This window comes from Oncorhynchus nerka, linkage group LG11 (assembly GCF_034236695.1).
Source record: "Oncorhynchus nerka isolate Pitt River linkage group LG11, Oner_Uvic_2.0, whole genome shotgun sequence".
In the NCBI taxonomy this organism is placed as follows: domain Eukaryota; kingdom Metazoa; phylum Chordata; class Actinopteri; order Salmoniformes; family Salmonidae; genus Oncorhynchus; species Oncorhynchus nerka.
The window spans coordinates 19232811-19250261 of record NC_088406.1 but is presented as its reverse complement, the minus strand read 5'-3'; the positions used below and the strand labels follow the sequence as shown (position 1 = coordinate 19250261).

The window sequence follows — 17451 nt, the reverse complement described above, 5'->3', positions numbered from 1 at the left end:
GCAATACATTCCTATTCATTATAGGCCATTTTGCATTCCTTATTATGGTAAACATCTTGGCCTTGTCATAGGCAGGCCTATACTGTATAATCCCTTTCCCGTTAGCCTACCCAGCATAACACACTGGAGCCACCACAGAACGAGAATGACATTTTAATTATATGAGCGCTACACTATATCCCTTCTCTCAAGTAGTGTTCTGCAGACACAGTGAGATTGAGAACAGAGAAAACGTTAAATGAAGGCCTAAAAGAGGGGGGATTGAACCTTGCAGTTATGGGATGAGTGCACTGCCCTACTACCTGTACAATAATTTTCCAGGTAATCCAGGTTGGTTTTTATATCGGTTTGTTCACACGTTCACAAAATACAACTGTATTTCTATCTATTTAAAAAAAATGTTTTATTTGTTTGTACGATCCAATGCAGAGGACTACATTAACCAGAAACAATGTATTTTCAGGGGTCGTAAATATTTTTGCGACAGTTGATGGAAGCACATTTAACGGCAGTGTTATGGCGACGCACGGAGGCAGTTTTGAAAGTGTTAACAGCATCGAAGTCCGAAAAGAATACAAACGTAAAGCCAGGGAGGAGGTTATTCAGAAGGTATATATGTGTGCTTTATAATTAGATACTAGTCGACATGCGCAATGTAAGATACGTTGATATAACGCCAGTACAAAAGCCAAGTGTATGGCTGCAACAACTAGTTGAATGCTAACAAAAAGCTAGCCTGAAGGTCTGCCATACGACTTAGTGAGCTAGGTTTGTGATGCATTTTCTACAATATTTGCAATTGGTACATATACGTATGTTCAATACAATACAGGGATAATAAGTCGTTTGAATAATGCTATTACATACTAGCTAGTACAGCATATATGTGTAGCTAGCTATCTTAGCCAGTTATCTAGCAAACATCAAAACAGTGATAGGAAGTCACATGGTCCTTGCTAGTAGGGATCATTGGGACGTCTCCCCACCCCACACACTGAAGTTGAACATTAAAATGGGTTAGGGACTTCCGAAAGAATCCGGATAGCACGAACCAGAGTCACATGGCTGGCTGGCTAGCTACTGTACCTATTTCGTCTTAGCTAAGCTAACTACCTTTAAACGTGTGTTATAACTATACAGTCGAACACTGCACTGAAGTATTTGTAAAAACTAGTTAACATTACTTGCATTCATTTTCAATTCCTTCCCAAGTACATTAACTTGTTTACATGTCCCCCCCCCCCCCCCCCCCCAATGGTGGCTTTGCTACAGTACAATGCTGTTATTCTCTCTGGTGGTCAGTCAGGTGTGATGTGAATATGGCAAACACTAGGTGGCGAGGTTGTACATAACAGAGCTGGTGCATGCCTTTCTTTCTGCCTCTGTCTACCCACCTCAGGTGATCAAATCAAATGTTATTGGTCACATATGTAACCGATGTGAAACGGCTAGCGTTTCAATCGGTGACGTCACTCGCTCTGAGACCTTGAAGTAGTTGTTCCCCTTGCTCCCCTTGCTCTGCTTCGAAGGTGGCTGTTGTCGGTGTGTTTAGAGGGTCCCTGGTAAGAGACAAGGAAGGGCGAGGAGAGGGATGGAAGCTATACTGTTACACATACACATATTTAGCAGATGTTATTGCTGGTGTAGTGAAATGCTTGTTCCTAGCTCCAACAGTGCAGTAATATCCTTGAGATAGAAGCTGTTTTTCAGTCTCTCAGTCCCAGCTTTGATGCACCTGTACTGACCTCATCTTCTGGATGGTAGTGGGGTGAACAGGTCATGGCTTGGGTGGTTGTTGTCCTTGATGAGCTTTTTGGCCTTCCTGTGACATCGGGTGCTATAGGTGTCCTGGAGGGCAGGCAGTGTGCCCCCGGTGATGTGTTTGGCACACCGCACCACCCTCTGGAGAGCCCTGTGGTTGCGGGCGGTGCAGTTGCCGTACCAGGCTGTGATCCAGCCCAACAGGATGCTCTCAATTGTGCGTAAAGGTTTGTGAGGGTCTTAGAGCCAAGCCAAATGTCTTCAGCCTCCTGAGGTTGAAGAGGTGCTGTTGCGCCTTCTTCACCACACTGTATTTGTTACTTTTATTTCCTATTTTTCTTAAAACTGCATTGTTGGTTAAGGGCTTGAAAGCAACTATTTCACTGTTGTATTTAGCGCATGTGACAAGTACAATTTGATTTGTCTGTGTGGGTGGATCGTCAGTGATGTGTAGGCCGAGGAACATCAAGCTTTCCACCTTCTCCACTGCGGTCCCAGCAAAGTGGATAGGGGCGTGCTCACTCTGCTATTTCCTGAAGTCCACGATCAGCTCCTTCATTTTGTATGGTGTAAGGTGTTAAGATCACTTTTACAATAGATTACTAGGGAGAAATACAGAGCAAATGATGCTGTGCTCTCTGAGGACAGGAAGGAAATGACAAGGCAGGTGGAGGCTTGCATCAACGGAAGCAGATTGTTATTGTTTACAGTGGTGTGATTGATCGAGGCACACCATAGTGTGTGTGCAAATATGAGGTGTCGTCAGTCAGGTAATGGCCTCTGAAGGGGATGGCAGGACAAACACTGCTGCAGGGAGATAAGGCCTGTGACGCAACCACTCCGGATTCATTTTAACATGGTTAAATTCCTCTTTCAGAACACACATACAATCACTAAACACCTTACACCATACATATGTATGTCATGCACACAAAAACATCAACACAGAGTAGTGGGGTCCATGTTATCTCCTGAGCAGCTGTGTTGACTATATAAACACAGTGTGAGGTGTTTGTGAAATGGTGACACACCTGAACTCTCTCCATTTATTTCTCTTTCTCACCTCATCTCTCCCTTCTTCCTCCCCCTCTCTCACTTAATCTCCCCCCTCCCTCCCTCAGGCTAAGCAGCAGTATGAGAAGGAGGAGAAAAGGAAGGAGCTGAAGAGACAGCGAGGAGAGGACACCTGGATGCTCCCTGAAGTTGACCTCCGACTGCAGCAGCTAGAACAGGTCTGCAGGTCGTTGCGTTGGTAACCCCATGACCTTTTAAGGAGGTAGCTCGTGTGACCTCCCTATCCTCTGCATGGCCTAGTAGTATGGTTGACCCCAAAGTCAATATTTGGTTGTCATCCAGTAACAGTGACCTAGAGCTGAGCTGTTTTTATACCGTCATCTTTTTTGTAGCTCTAGCTTATTGATGTTTCCAAATCCTTTATCCTATCTATCACGTCTTCATACTGATCACTTCGTTTAGCATATTTTAATCAGGCCCACTCATTTCTGTCACCTTCAGGAGGTTTCAGGCAAGAAGAAGAAAGAGAAAAAGGCCAAGAAGATTAAGAAGAAGAGGAAGAAGGAGAAGAAGAGAGCTGAAGGAGGAGATGGGTCCAGCTCAGAGGTAAGTGTCATTGGACTGGCATATCTTTGTATTGCACCCCCTCCTTTCCTTTCACCTTTCTTTTCCTCTCACATCTCACATTCCCTTTGTCTGATTCCCTCTCTTGGGCTTCCTGTCCTCTGTCCTGAACATACAGTGCCTTCAGCAAGTATTCACACCCCTGGACTTTTTCCACATTTTGTTACAGCCTGAATTTAAAATGGATTAAATAGAGATTTAAAAAACAACAATAATAATAATACTTTTTTTATCACTGGCCTGTACACAATACACCGTAATGTCAAAGCTGAATAATGTTTACAAATTAAGCTGAAATATCTCAAGTCAATAAATATTCAACTCCTTTCTTATGGCAAGTCTAAATAAGTTCAGGAGTGAACATTTGCTTAATAATTTGCATGGATTCACTTTGTGTGCAATAATAGTGTTTAATGTGATTTTTGGTTAATGACTACCTCTTTTCTATACCTCACACATACAATTATATATAAGGTCCCTCAGTCAAGCAGTAAATTTCAAACACAAAGACCAGGGAGGTTTCCAATGCCTCACAAAGAAGGGCGCTTTACTGAGTACCACTCCATATTTTCAAGCGTAGTGGTGGCTGCATCATGTTATGGGTATGCTTGTAGTTGTTAAGGACTGGTAAGTTTTCAGGATAAAATTAAACTGAATGGCACTAAGCATAGGCAACATTATAGAGGAAAACCTGGTTGTCTGCTTACCACCAGATACTGGGAGATGAATTCCCTTTTTAGCAGGACAGTAACCTAAAACACAATACCAAATCTATACTGGATGGCTTACCAAGAAGACAGTGAATGTTCCTGATTGGCCAAGTTAGTTTGGACTCAAATCTACTTGAAAATCAATGACAAGATCTGAAAATGATTAACAACCATTTGACAGAAGAATTTTGAGAAGAATAATGGGCAAACATTTTACAATCCAGGTGTGTTAAGCTCTTAGACAAACAGCTGTAATCACTGCCAAAGGTGCTGCTTTTTATTATTCTTTTTATTTTATCCAATTGTCCCATCGCTGCAACTCCCTTATGGGCTCGGGAGAGGCGAAGGTCTAGAGCCGTGCCTCCTCCGAAACACAACCCAACCAAGCTGCACTGCTTCTTGACACAATGCTCACTTAACCCGGAAGCCAGCCACACCAACGTGTCGGAGGGAACACCGTACACCTGGCGATCGTGTCAGCGTGCTTTGCGCCACAGGAGTCGCTAGGGTGTGACGGGACGAGAACATCCCTGCCACCCTCTCCTGACCCGGACAATTGTCCTCCTGGTTTGCGGCCAGGCTGAGACCGAGCCTGGACTCAAATCACTCGGGAGGCTGACAAAGGTGCTTCTACAAAGTATTTATTCTAGGGTGTGAATACAATGCAAGTGAAATTTTTCTTTATTTAATTTTCAATACATTTGTGAACATTTTAACATTTTTCATTATGGGTTTTTGTAAGGCTTGATCCTAGGCCCCACGCTCAATTTACATCAACAACGTAGCTCAGGCAGTAGGAAGCTCTTCTATCCATGTATATGCAGATGATACAGTCTCATACTCAGCTGGCCCCTCCCTGGATTTTGTGTTAAATGCTCTACAACAAAGCTTTATTAGTGTCCAACAAGCTTTCTCTGCCCTTAACCCTGTTCTGAACACATCCAAAACAAAGGTCATGTGGTTTGGTAAGAAGAATGCCCCTCTCCCCACAGATGTGATTACTACCTCTGAGGGTTTAGAGCTTGACGTAGTCACCTCATACAAGTACTTGGGAGTATGGCTAGACTGTACACTGTCCTTCTCTCAGCACATATCAAAGCTGCAGACTAAAGCTAAATCTAGACTTGGTTTCCTCTATCGTAATCACTCCTCTTTCACACCAGCTGCCAAACTAACCCTGATTCAGATGACCATTCTACCCATGCTAGATTACGGAGACATAATTTATAGATTGGCAGGTAAGGGTGATCAAGAGCGGCTAGATGTTCTTTAACATTCGTCCATCATCTTTACCACCAATGTTCCTTATAGGACACATCACTGCACTCTATCCTCCTCTGTAAACTGGTCATCTCTGTGTACCCGTCGCAAGACCCACTGGTTGATGCTTATTTATAAAACCCTCTTAGGCCTCACTCCCCCCTATCTGAGATACCTACTGCAGCCCTCATCCTCCACATACAACACCTGTTCTGCCAGTCACATTCTGTTAATGGTCCCCAAAGCACACACATCCTTGGGTCTCTCGAACGAGCTGCAACAAATACTCAAACTGGACAGTTTTATCTCAATGTCTTCCTTCGAAGACTCAATCATGGGCACTCTTACTGACTGTTGTGGCTGCTTTGTGTTATGTATTGTTGTCTCTACCTTCAAAAAATCCAATCAAAGTTTGTCACGTGTGCCGAATACAACCTTACAGTGAAATGCTTACTTACAGGCTCTAACCAATAGTGCAAAAAAGGTATTGTGTGAACAATAGGTAAGTAAAGAACTAAAACAACAGTAAAAAGACACTGAATAATAACAGTGGAGGGGCTATATACAGTGGAGGGGCTATATACAGTGGAGGGGCTATATACAGTGGAGGGGCTATATACAGTGGAGGGGCAACACACCGTGGAGGGGCAACACACAGTGGAGGGGCTATATACAGTGGAGGGGCTATATACAGTGGAGAGGCTATATACAGTGGAGGGGCTATATACAGTGGAGGGGCTATATACAGTGGAGAGGCTATATACAGTGGAGGGGCTATATACAGTGGAGGGGCTATATACAGTAGAGAGGCTATATACAGTGGAGAGGCTATATACAGTGGAGGGGCTATATACAGTGGAGGGGCTATATACAGTGGAGAGGCTATATACAGTGGAGGGGCTATATACAGTGGAGGGGCTATATACAGTGGAGGGGCTATATACAGTGGAGGGGCTATATACAGTGGAGGAGGGGCTATATACAGTGGAGGGCTATATACAGTGGAGGGGCTATATACAGTGGAGGGGCTATATACAGTGGAGGGGCTATATACAGTGGAGGGGCTATATACAGTGGAGGGGCTATATACAGTGGAGGGCTATATACAGTGGAGGGGCTATATACAGTGGAGGGGCTATATACAGTAGAGGGGCAACACACAGTGGAGGGGCTACACACAGTGGAGGGGCTACATACAGTGGAGGGGCTATATACAGTGGAGGGGCTATATACAGTGGAGGGCTATATGACAGTGGAGGGGCTATATACAGTGGAGGGGCTATATACAGTGGAGGGGCTATATACAGTGGAGGGGCTATATACAGTGGAGGGGCTATATACAGTGGAGGGGCTATATACAGTAGAGGGCAACACACAGTGGAGGGGCTATATACAGTAGAGGGGCAACACACAGTGGAGGGGCTATATACAGTGGAGGGGCTATATACAGTGGAGGGGCTATATACAGTGGATATGGAGGGGCTATATACAGTGGAGGGCTATATATGATGCAGTGGAGGGGCTATATACAGTAGAGGGCAACACACAGTGGAGGGGCTATATACAGTAGAGGGCAACACACAGTGGAGGGCTATATACAGTGGAGGGGCTATATACAGTGGAGGGGCTATATACAGTGGAGGGCTATATACAGTGGAGGGGCTATATACAGTGGAGGGGCTATATACAGTGGAGGGGCTATATACAGTGGAGGGGCTATATACAGTAGAGGGGCTATATACAGTGGAGGGGCTATATACAGTAGAGGGGCAACACACAGTGGAGGGGCAACACACAGTGGAGGGGCTATATACAGTGGAGGGCTATATACAGTGGAGGGGCTATATACAGTGGAGGGGCTATATACAGTGGAGGGCTATATACAGTGGAGGGGCTATATACAGTGGAGGGGCTATATACAGTGGAGGGGCTATATACAGTAGAGGGGCAACACACAGTGGAGGGTAGTGAGGCTATATACAGAGATATGATGGCTATATACAGTAGAGGGGCAACACACAGTGGAGGGGCTATATACAGTGGAGGGGCTATATACAGTGGAGGGGCTATATACAGTGGAGGGGCTATATACAGTGGAGGGCTATATACAGTGGAGGGGCTATATACAGTGGAGGGGCTATATACAGTGGAGGGGCTATATACAGTGGAGGGGCTATATACAGTGGAGATATGATATATACAGTGGAGGGGCTATATACAGTGGAGGGGCTATATACAGTGGAGGGGCTATATACAGTGGAGGGGCTATATACAGTGGAGGGGCTATATACAGTGGAGGGGCTATATACAGTGGAGGGGCAACACACAGTGGAGGGGCAACACACAGTGGAGGGGCAACACACAGTGGAGGGGCTACACACAGTGGAGGGGCTACACACAGTGGAGGGGCTACACACAGTGGAGGGGCTACACACAGTGGAGGGGCTACATACAGTGGAGGGGCTATATACAGTGGAGGGGCTATATACAGTGGAGGGGCTATATACAGTGGAGGGGCTATATACAGTGGAGGGGCTATATACAGTGGAGGGGCTATATACAGTGGAGGGGCTATATACAGTGGAGGGGCTATATACAGTGGAGGGGCTATATACAGTGGAGGGGCTATATACAGTGGAGGGGCTATATACAGTGGAGGGGCTATATACAGTGGAGGGGCTATATACAGTGGAGGGGCTATATACAGTGGAGGGGCTATATACAGTGGAGGGGCTATATACAGTAGAGGGCAACACACAGTGGAGGGGCTATATACAGTAGAGGGGCAACACACAGTGGAGGGGCTATATACAGTGGAGGGGCTATATACAGTGGAGGGGCTATATACAGTGGAGGGGCTATATACAGTGGAGGGGCTATATACAGTGGAGGGGCTATATACAGTGGAGGGGCTATATACAGTGGAGGGGCTATATACAGTGGAGGGGCTATATACAGTGGAGGGGCTATATACAGTGGAGGGGCTATATACAGTGGAGGGGCTATATACAGTGGAGGGGCTATATACAGTGGAGGGGCTATATACAGTGGAGGGGCTATATACAGTGGAGGGGCTATATACAGTGGAGGGGCTATATACAGTGGAGGGGCTATATACAGTGGAGGGGCTATATACAGTGGAGGGGCTACATGTAGATATGGTTAAACTGACTATGCATATATGATAAACAGAGTAGCAGCAGTGTAAAAGAGGGGTGGGGAGGCACACAATGCAGATAGTCTGGGTAGCCATTTGATTACCTGTTCAGGTGTCTTATGGCTTGGGGGTAAAAACTGTTGAGAAGCCTTTTTGTCCTAGACTTGGCACTCCGGTACCGCTTGCTATGCGGTAGTAGAGAGAACACTCTATGACTGGGGTGGCTGGGGTCTTTGACAATTTTTAGGGCCTTCCTCTGACACCGCCTGGTGTAGAGGTCCTCTGGTGTAGAGGTCCTGGATGGCGGGCAGCTTAGCCCCAGTGATGTACTGGCCCGTACGCACTACCCTCTGTAGTGCCTTGCTGTTAGAGGCCGAGCAATTGCCATACCAGGGCAGTGATACATGCTCTCTATGCTCTCCATGTCGATTCTTGCCCTTTGTGCTGCTGTTTGTACTATGTTTTGTGCTGCTACCATGTTGCTACCATGTTGTTGTGTTGCTGCCTTGCTATGTTGTTGTCTTGGGTCTCTTTATGTGGTGTTGTCTCGTTGTGATGAGTGTTTTGTCCTGTATTTATTTTTAATCTCCGTCCCCGCAAGAAGCCTTATGCCTTTTAGTAGGCCGTCATTGTAATTAAGAACTTAACTGACTTTCCCAGTTAAAAAAAGGTTCAATTACATTTTTTTAAAATTTATATTGTGTGTAGATGGGTGAGGGGGAAAAACCAATTTAATCCATGTTGAATTTCATGCTCTAACACAACTAAATGTGGAATAAGTCTGTGTATGAATACTTGCTGTAAGCACTGTATTCATTTTTGCCCTCTTTTCTGTCTCTCCAGGGGACAGGAAATGAGTGGGTTGAGGCCCAGCCCCAGACAGAGGCCTCGGGTAAAGCCTGGAAGATTCCTACCAAGTCCGAGGCCAAGCCCACAGACAACAGCCCTACCCCACCCGAGAACAACCAGGTAACAACCCCATCTTTCCACCCTCCACAGCACCGGTAAACCCTAAGACAGGGATCATCAACTGCATAGATTCAGCCGTGGGTAAAAACAATTCTTGAGCAGATGGTCAGTGGGTCAGAACATAAATAAAAAATTATTTGTGGATTGATATATTTAATTAAAGCAAAATAATTTCAAACCTTGCTTACATTTGTAAACAGTTACCCATATACATGTCATTGTAGTTAGCATTTGCTTGCAAATGTACCTCCTAACTTCCTTCATACTGGACACAGAGAAATAAAAATGGTATCCAGAAGTTCATCTGACTCTGGGGAAGTAGATAAAAGGCATCATTGTCAGAATCCCACAGTTTCCCTTTAACCATTCCTGGGTGCTTTTTGATGCGTGTTTTGGGGTCATTGTCCTGCTGGAAGACCCAAGAACTTCAAGAGACCCAGTTTTTGGACACTGGGTTGACAAAACACCTGATAATCTTCTGATTTCACTAAGCCTCCCCCACGGCATGATCAAACCTTCCACACGGCATGATCAAACCTCCCCCACGGCACGATCAAACCTCCCCCACGGCACGATCAAACCTCCCCCACGGCACGATCAAACCTCCCCCACGGCACGATCAAACCTCCCCCGCGGCACGATCAAACCTCCCCCGCGGCACGATCAAACCTCCCCCGCGGCACGATCAAACCTCCCCCGCGGCACGATCAAACCTCCCCCGCGGCACGATCAAACTTCCCCCGCGGCACGATCAAACCTCCCCCGCGGCACGATCAAACTTCCCCCGCGGCACTATTAAACTTCCCCCGCGGCACGATCAAACCTCCCAATCTTTCATTGATGCCCAAAGAGAACAAGTAGCTAGGCAAGTAGTCAAGATGGGGTTTGGAGGGTTCTACGCTGCTCTTGGTTTGTATAGTGGTGTGGCTTTATTGAGCTCTATGGTTGGAGGGTTCTACGCTGCTCTTGGTTTGTGTAGTGGTGTGGCTTTATTGAGCTCTATGGTCTAGGAAGTTTGAATGTATTTGTATTAAAGGTGCATTGAAATGCTTGTCTGTGTGTTTCTAGGAGAAGGGTTCAATAGAGCCCCTCTCTTAATGAGGTCTGATCAATGCACAGCCTGTCAACAACAATTAATAGCCAGACTTTTCTAACAAGGTTATGTTGATGAGTAAGGCGGGGTGGTCCGGAACGTTTTACTAATGCTGTCACACAGTTACACACCTTCCCTCATTAGATTTACCCCCAGTGTGTGTGTGTGTGTGTGTGTGTGTGTGTAACGGCCTGCTCAGTGAGAGATTTCCCAGGTAGTTTTTTTGGGGGGAGATACTTTTAGGATCCTATATTATGGCTTGAGGGTCGTATTAGCGTTGAGGGTCGTATTAGCGTTGAGGGTCGTATTAGCGTTGAGGGTTATGAACCCATGTACTGTTTAAGCTACATGTACATAATGATTTTATGTTCTATATTGATTTCTTTATTGATTGGTTTGCTGTTATTGTCAGGCAATTATTGTCAAGATTCATAACATGATTCATGTGTGTTGTCCGTTCCTCTCTATCCCTGTCGCCATCATCTGCTAGAGAGATGAGTGGATGACCTTTGACTTCTTGACAATGAGAACAACGTCAACAGCAGAGAAGAGGGCTGAGAAAGAAAGTTTGAAAGAGGAAGAGAAACAGAAGGCCTGGGTCATCGAGCAGGTGTGTACTCGCTATGTTTAAATGAAGGTTGATGGAAGTCCATTGCCTTATCTGTTGGTTACCTGGGCAACCAAAAGTGCCAAACTGAGCAGGGACAAGGGACTTGACAATTGTGTGTGTGTGTGTGTGTGGGTGGGTGGGGGTGCCGTAGGCTGGTCTGCACAAGCTGGAGTTGAACCCGTTCTGGAAGGACGGGGGGAGTGGCCTGCCCCCAGAAGAGAAGGCCAGTAATGTGCTTGTAAAAGGTAACTGAAACCCCTTACACAACTTCACTCTTATCAACATTTTCTACTCTCATACTTGTACCTAAAGTTGAATCATCAAACCCATGTACACAACTCTCTATTAGCCCAGTCTTTGGTCAACCCCCTCCCCTCTGTCTGTGTTAGGAATCCCCCTCCCTCTGTCTGTGTTAGGAATCCCCCTCTCTCTGTCTGTGTTAGGAATCCCCCTCCCTCTGTCTGTGTTAGGAATCCCCCTCCCCTCCCTCTGTCTGTGTTAGGAATTCCCCTCCCTGTCTGTGTTAGGAATCCCCCTCCCCTCCCTCTGTCTGTGTTAGGAATCCCCCTCCCCTCCCTCTGTCTGTGTTAGGAATCCCCCCCTCCCTCTGTCTGTGTTAGGAATCCCCCTCCCCTCCCTCTGTCTGTGTTAGGAATCCCCCTCCCCCTCTGTCTGTGTTAGGAATCCCCCTCCCTTTCTCTGGGCTAGGAATCCCCCTCCCTCTCTCTGGGCTAGGAATCCCCCTCCCTCTCTCTGGGCTAGGAATCCCCCTCCCTCTCTCTGGGCTAGGAACCCCCCTCCCTCTCTCTGGGCTAGGAATCCCCCTCCCTCTCTCTGGGCTAGGAATCACCCTCCCCTCTCTCTCTGGGCTAGGAATCACCCTCCCTCTCTCTCTGGGCTAGGAATCACCCTCCCCTCCCTCTCTCTGGGCTAGGAATCACCCTCTCCTCCCTCTCTCTGGGCTAGGAATCACCCTCTCCTCCCTCTCTCTGGGCTAGGACTCTCCCCTCCCCTCCCTCTCTGGGCTAGGACTCTCCCTCCCCTCCCTCTCTGGGCTAGGACTCTCCCCTCCCCTCCCTCTCTGGGCTAGGACTCTCCCCTCCCTCTCTGTCTGGGCTAGGAATCACCCTCCCCTCCCTCTCTCTGGGCTAGGAATCACCCTCCCCTCCCTCTCTGGGCTAGGAATCACCCTCCCCTCCCTCTCTCTGGGCTAGGAATCACCCTCTCCTCCCTCTCTCTGGGCTAGGAATCACCCTCTCCTCCCTCTCTCTGGGCTAGGACTCTCCCCTCCCCTCCCTCTCTCTGGGCTAGGACTCTCTCCTCCCTCTCTGGGCTAGGACTCTCCCCTCCCTCTCTGTCTGGGCTAGGACCACTGCCTTGTCTTTCTCTGAGAGGAGAGCAATGAGTTGAGTTCACTGTATGTACAGTAACTGAGGGCCCAGACACCACTTAAATCACAGACAGACAGACAGAATGTGGGAGAAGGAGACACTGTCATGGCAAATCAGGTAAAGCATTTCTGGCACATGGAATGAGAATGGCAGAGGGTGGAGGCAGGCAGAGGGTGGAGGCAGGCAGAGGGTGGAGGCAGGCAGAGGGTGGAGGCAGGCAGAAAGGATTTGCTGGAGGCAGGGAGTATAGAGAGAGATGAGAGAAGACATTCATTTTAAAAGGAAGAGGTACAGAGACAGGCGCTTGGTTCTGTTAAGCTGACTGTGTCATCTCCGCTCAGAAGGGTGCACTCTGCCATCTCCTAAGCTTCACTTTAACAGAGTGGCAGAATAAGCAGATTTAAAACACTCATACAGACAGTGACGCACACTGTCACTTATGTATGCAAACCAACCTCCTAAATACAGACATTGACAGTACACACACACACACTCTTTTCTCTCTCTAAGCTGTGTGTGTCAGAAGGGAATGTTGTTTTCCCCATTCCTGGTTTGACTAAGAGGGTAATGAAGAGGTGTGAGAGAATGGGGGGAGGCTGTTAAACCTCACTTATAACTTGGGCTTTTGACACACGTGCGCGCACACGGTGTGAGAGGAAAGAGATTGAGGGAGAGAAGGGGGTGACTTCTCTGGGGAAGGCAGATGTGAAATGTTCCCATTCTCTGTGCTGTGTTCCGGAGAAGAGGGTGAGGCCTAGCTGTTCTTTTGGGATGTTGAATATGATGTTCTGATTTCCCACAGGTAAAATGTTAACTCTAGTTATTCCCCTCCTACCTCTGGTCTTTGTCCACCTCTTGCTCACTCTCTCTCTCCTTTGCCATCTCCACCTTTCCTCCCTTCTTAATGCCTTACACTGTCTCTCCTCACCATCTCTCCCCTGTCTGTCTGTAGCTGCAACTGTAGATGATGGAGGACTAGGTTGGCTCAGGAAGTCTTACCAGAGGATGAGAGAGCAGGCAGAGCGAGAGCAACGCAGTCTGGAGGTCATAGTGGCAGAGCGATATGGGGTGAGAGTTCATGCACACACAGGCAGGCAGACATAATCCTTACAAAAACACCTGTATAAACAGTATTAACAGATCACTATGTAAACATTCTCACATGTACACAAATTCTCCAACGTGCATCCTTCCAGACGCGTTCCTGGTGCTGACGCGTTCCTGGTGCTGACGCGTTCCTGGTGCTGACGCGTTCCTGCTGCTGACGCGTTCCTGCTGCTGACGCGTTCCTGCTGCTGACGCGTTCCTGCTGCTGACGCGTTCCTGCTGCTGACGCGTGTTCCTGGTGCTGACGCGTGTTCCTGGTGCTGACGCGTGTTCCTGGTGCTGACGCGTGTTCCTGGTGCTGACGCGTGTTCCTGGTGCTGACGCGTGTTCCTGGTGCTGACGCGTGTTCCTGGTGCTGACGCGTGTTCCTGGTGCTGACGCGTGTTCCTGGTGCTGACGCGTGTTCCTGGTGCTGACGCGTGTTCCTGGTGCTGACGCGTGTTCCTGGTGCTGACGCGTGTTCCTGGTGCTGACGCGTGTTCCTGGTGCTGACGCGTGTTCCTGGTGCTGACGCGTGTTCCTGGTGCTGACGCGTGTTCCTGGTGCTGACGCGTGTTCCTGGTGCTGGCGCGTTCCTGGTGCTGGCGCGTTCCTGGTGCTGGCGCGTTCCTGGTGCTGGCGCGTTCCTGGTGCTGGCGCGTTCCTGGTGCTGACGCGTTCCTGGTGCTGACGCGTACCTGCTGCTGACGCGTACCTGCTGCTGACGCGTACCTGCTGCTGACGCGTTCCTGCTGCTGACGCGTTCCTGGTGCTGTCGCGTTCCTGCTGCTGACGCGTTCCTGGTGCTGACGCGTTCCTGGGGCTGACGCGTTCCTGGGGCTGACGCGTTCCTGGGGCTGACGCGTTCCTGGGGCTGACGCGTTCCTGGGGCTGACGCGTTCCTGGGGCTGACGCGTTCCTGGGGCTGACGCGTTCCTGGGGCTGACGCGTTCCTGGGGCTGACGCGTTCCTGGGGCTGACGCGTTCCTGGTGCTGACGCGTTCCTGGTGCTGACGCGTACCTGGTGCTGACGCGTTCCTGGTGCTGACGCGTTCCTGGTGCTGACGCGTTCCTGGTGCTGACGCGTTCCTGGTGCTGGCGCGTTCCTGGTGCTGGCGCGTTCCTGGTGCTGGCGCGTTCCTGGTGCTGGCGCGTTCCTGGTGCTGACGCGTTCCTGCTGCTGACGCGTTCCTGGTGCTGTCGCGTTCCTGCTGCTGACGCGTTCCTGGTGCTGACGCGTTCCTGGTGCTGACGCGTTCCTGGTGCTGACGCGTTCCTGGTGCTGACGCGTTCCTGGTGCTGACGCGTTCCTGGGGCTGACGCGTTCCTGGTGCTGACGCGTTCCTGGTGCTGACGCGTACCTGGTGCTGACGCGTTCCTGGTGCTGACGCGTTCCTGGTGCTGACGCGTTCCTGGTGCTGACGCGTACCTGGTGCTGACGCGTTCCTGGTGCTGACGCGTACCTGGTGCTGACGCGTACCTGGTGCTGACGCGTTCCTGGTGCTGACGCGTTCCTGGTGCTGACGCGTTCCTACTGTCAGAGTCTTTCGCTATCTCCCTGGTTATTTCCTTCTATGCAGTGTCGGTGCTCCGTCTGTCAAAAGTTAGAAAACTCATGAACTGCACCTTAGGTACATTGAAATGCACCATGGGAACATCATATCACACCGCTCACCTGTGTGTATGTTCATTATTTGTGTTTTGGTTTCTCACATGCAGTCTATGGAGAAGTTTCAGAAGAGGATGTATGAGGCTGAGATTGCTGTGTATGGCTACAAGAGAGGAGAGGGGGAAGGGAGAGGAGAGGAAGAGGGGAGAGACCGACAAAGATGGAGGAGAGGACAGGAAGATGGAATGTGGAGGAAAGGAAAAGTGGGGATGGATAGAGAGAGGTGGAAGAGACCAGACAAGGGTAGGGACTTACCTGGAGAGAAAGAGAGGGATGGAGAAAGAGATAGTGAAAGAGATGGAGAGAGGGAAAGAGATCGTCACCGAGACAGAGATCGGGATAGGAACAGAGCTAGAGATGGAGACAGTGAGCGGGATGGCGGTAGACCTAGTGACAGGGATAGAGAGAGGGCTGGAGGTAGACCTAGTGACCGGGATAGAGAGAGGGCTGTAGGGAGAGAGAGGGATGGAGGTAGACCTAGTGACCAGGAAAGAGAGAGAGCTGGAGGCAGAGGGAGGGATGGAGGTAGACCTAGTGACAGGGATAGAGGGAGGGATGGCGGCAGAGAGAGGGACAGACCCAGAGAGAGGGGTGGGGATGAGAGCCTTGTCTCTGGGCTTGGCCAGATTCAGCCTCCCCTGTCCCTCGGAGCTCTGAAAAGTCGCTTCCTCAAGCCTGCCGACGACGATGATGATGGTGAGTTGAGTGTAGTACCTCGTTCGGCACTCACATATATATATATATGTATATATATGTGTATACACACACTCTACTGATGAGTTTCTTTTCTAGGAGTGTCAGCCCCTGCTCCGGCCCGAGCTTCCATGGGTTTCCTGAAACCTGGGTCTGACATTGAGGAGTTGGGTCGGAAGAGCAGCTGTCCAGCCTGGAGCAAGAGCAGCTCCGGACAGAGATCTGCTTCAGGAAAATGGGAGCAGGATAAAGAGAGGGAGTCTGGGAAAACCATGTCCACTCCTGACCAGGGTCATAGCAGCAACAGGCTTGCAGTGACATCATCCAGGTCAGAGGTCAAATACACAGTCACCACAGCACTGTTCCAACTGTTTAGCAATTAATGTTGTCTTCCTCTCTCCCCTATACTAATCACTCATCTAACATGCTTGGATATTTAAGCAAGCGTTCCAACAGGATTCACAGACATGCATGTTGGATGACAAGGCCAGGTTAATATGTTGATGACAAGGGCGGGTTAATATGTTGATGACAAGGGCGGGTTAATATGTTGATGACAAGGGCGGGTTAATATGTTGATGACAAGGGCGGGTTAATATGTTGATGACAAGGGCGGGTTAATATTTTGGAGGGGTACTAGAGATCTTTAGTTATTGGCTAGACTGAACATGTAGAAGCATTCTTTCAATACACAGAAGATTATCTGAACTCTGAACCTGAAGTAATTTATTCTCTGTGAGAATAAGATAGTATGCTTCCACACACACACACACACACACTGTCCTTGACCCTGTTCCTGTCTACTGATGGAGAAAACCTTCCCATTGCTTCAGCCTAACTTTAAAATGACCTCTCACACGAATCTCTCCTCCACTTGACCTTCTCCTTTTTTGTTTTGTTTACACGCAATCATTCCCCCCATTCATCACAGTCTGCACGGTGACAGTCTGCACAGTGACAGTCTGCACGGTGACCGTTTACCCATTCAGCAGTTATCACGTCACTCACCATGGAACTCACTGAATTAACCAGACGTTCTCTCCTTCATATTTACTCTCGCTCTTTTTCTTGCCCTCACTCCCTCTATTCCCACCTCAACTCCCATCTCTCCCCATTCCTCTTACTCTTTCTTTCCTTTCTCTCTGTCCTTTTTGCTCTAATGCTCCCCCTTCTCTCTCTATCATTAGCTAAGTCATTAAGTTAAACCAGCACCCAGAAGCCCTTTAAACCTCTGCAATGTGAAATTAAGGTGCCGTTTTAGAAGGGTAGGTAATCTGTGAGAGAGAAACAGTCTGGAGGGAACGAGACAGAAGAAGACTGTTTCTGAGACAAGACGGCCATCAGAAAGAACATGGCAGAAAGAGGGGGGAGGGAGAGGTGGTTAGAGATGGATGGAGGGTGAAAGAGAGCAGGG

The 17451-nt window shown here is 48.7% G+C and overlaps 1 protein-coding gene across 2 annotated transcripts in view; it reads left to right on the top strand.

Moving 5' to 3' along the window:
- Window positions 1-491: 491 nt before the first annotated feature.
- Window positions 492-17451, top strand: part of cwf19l2 (CWF19 like cell cycle control factor 2) — a 38116-nt gene continuing 21156 nt past the window's right edge. The window contains exons 1-9 of one of the 2 annotated variants that reach the window (XM_029652593.2): window positions 492-609; window positions 2883-2993; window positions 3277-3381; window positions 9370-9495; window positions 11079-11198; window positions 11350-11443; window positions 13542-13657; window positions 15395-16040; window positions 16137-16365. In XM_029652593.2, coding sequence (XP_029508453.2) covers window positions 517-609; window positions 2883-2993; window positions 3277-3381; window positions 9370-9495; window positions 11079-11198; window positions 11350-11443; window positions 13542-13657; window positions 15395-16040; window positions 16137-16365 — 1640 coding nt within the window. In that variant the 5' untranslated portion in view covers window positions 492-516. Of the gene's footprint in view, window positions 610-688; window positions 769-2882; window positions 2994-3276; window positions 3382-9369; window positions 9496-11078; window positions 11199-11349; window positions 11444-13541; window positions 13658-15394; window positions 16041-16136; window positions 16366-17451 lie in introns of those variants that run through there. The other variant, XM_065024280.1, reaches the window with a different exon arrangement.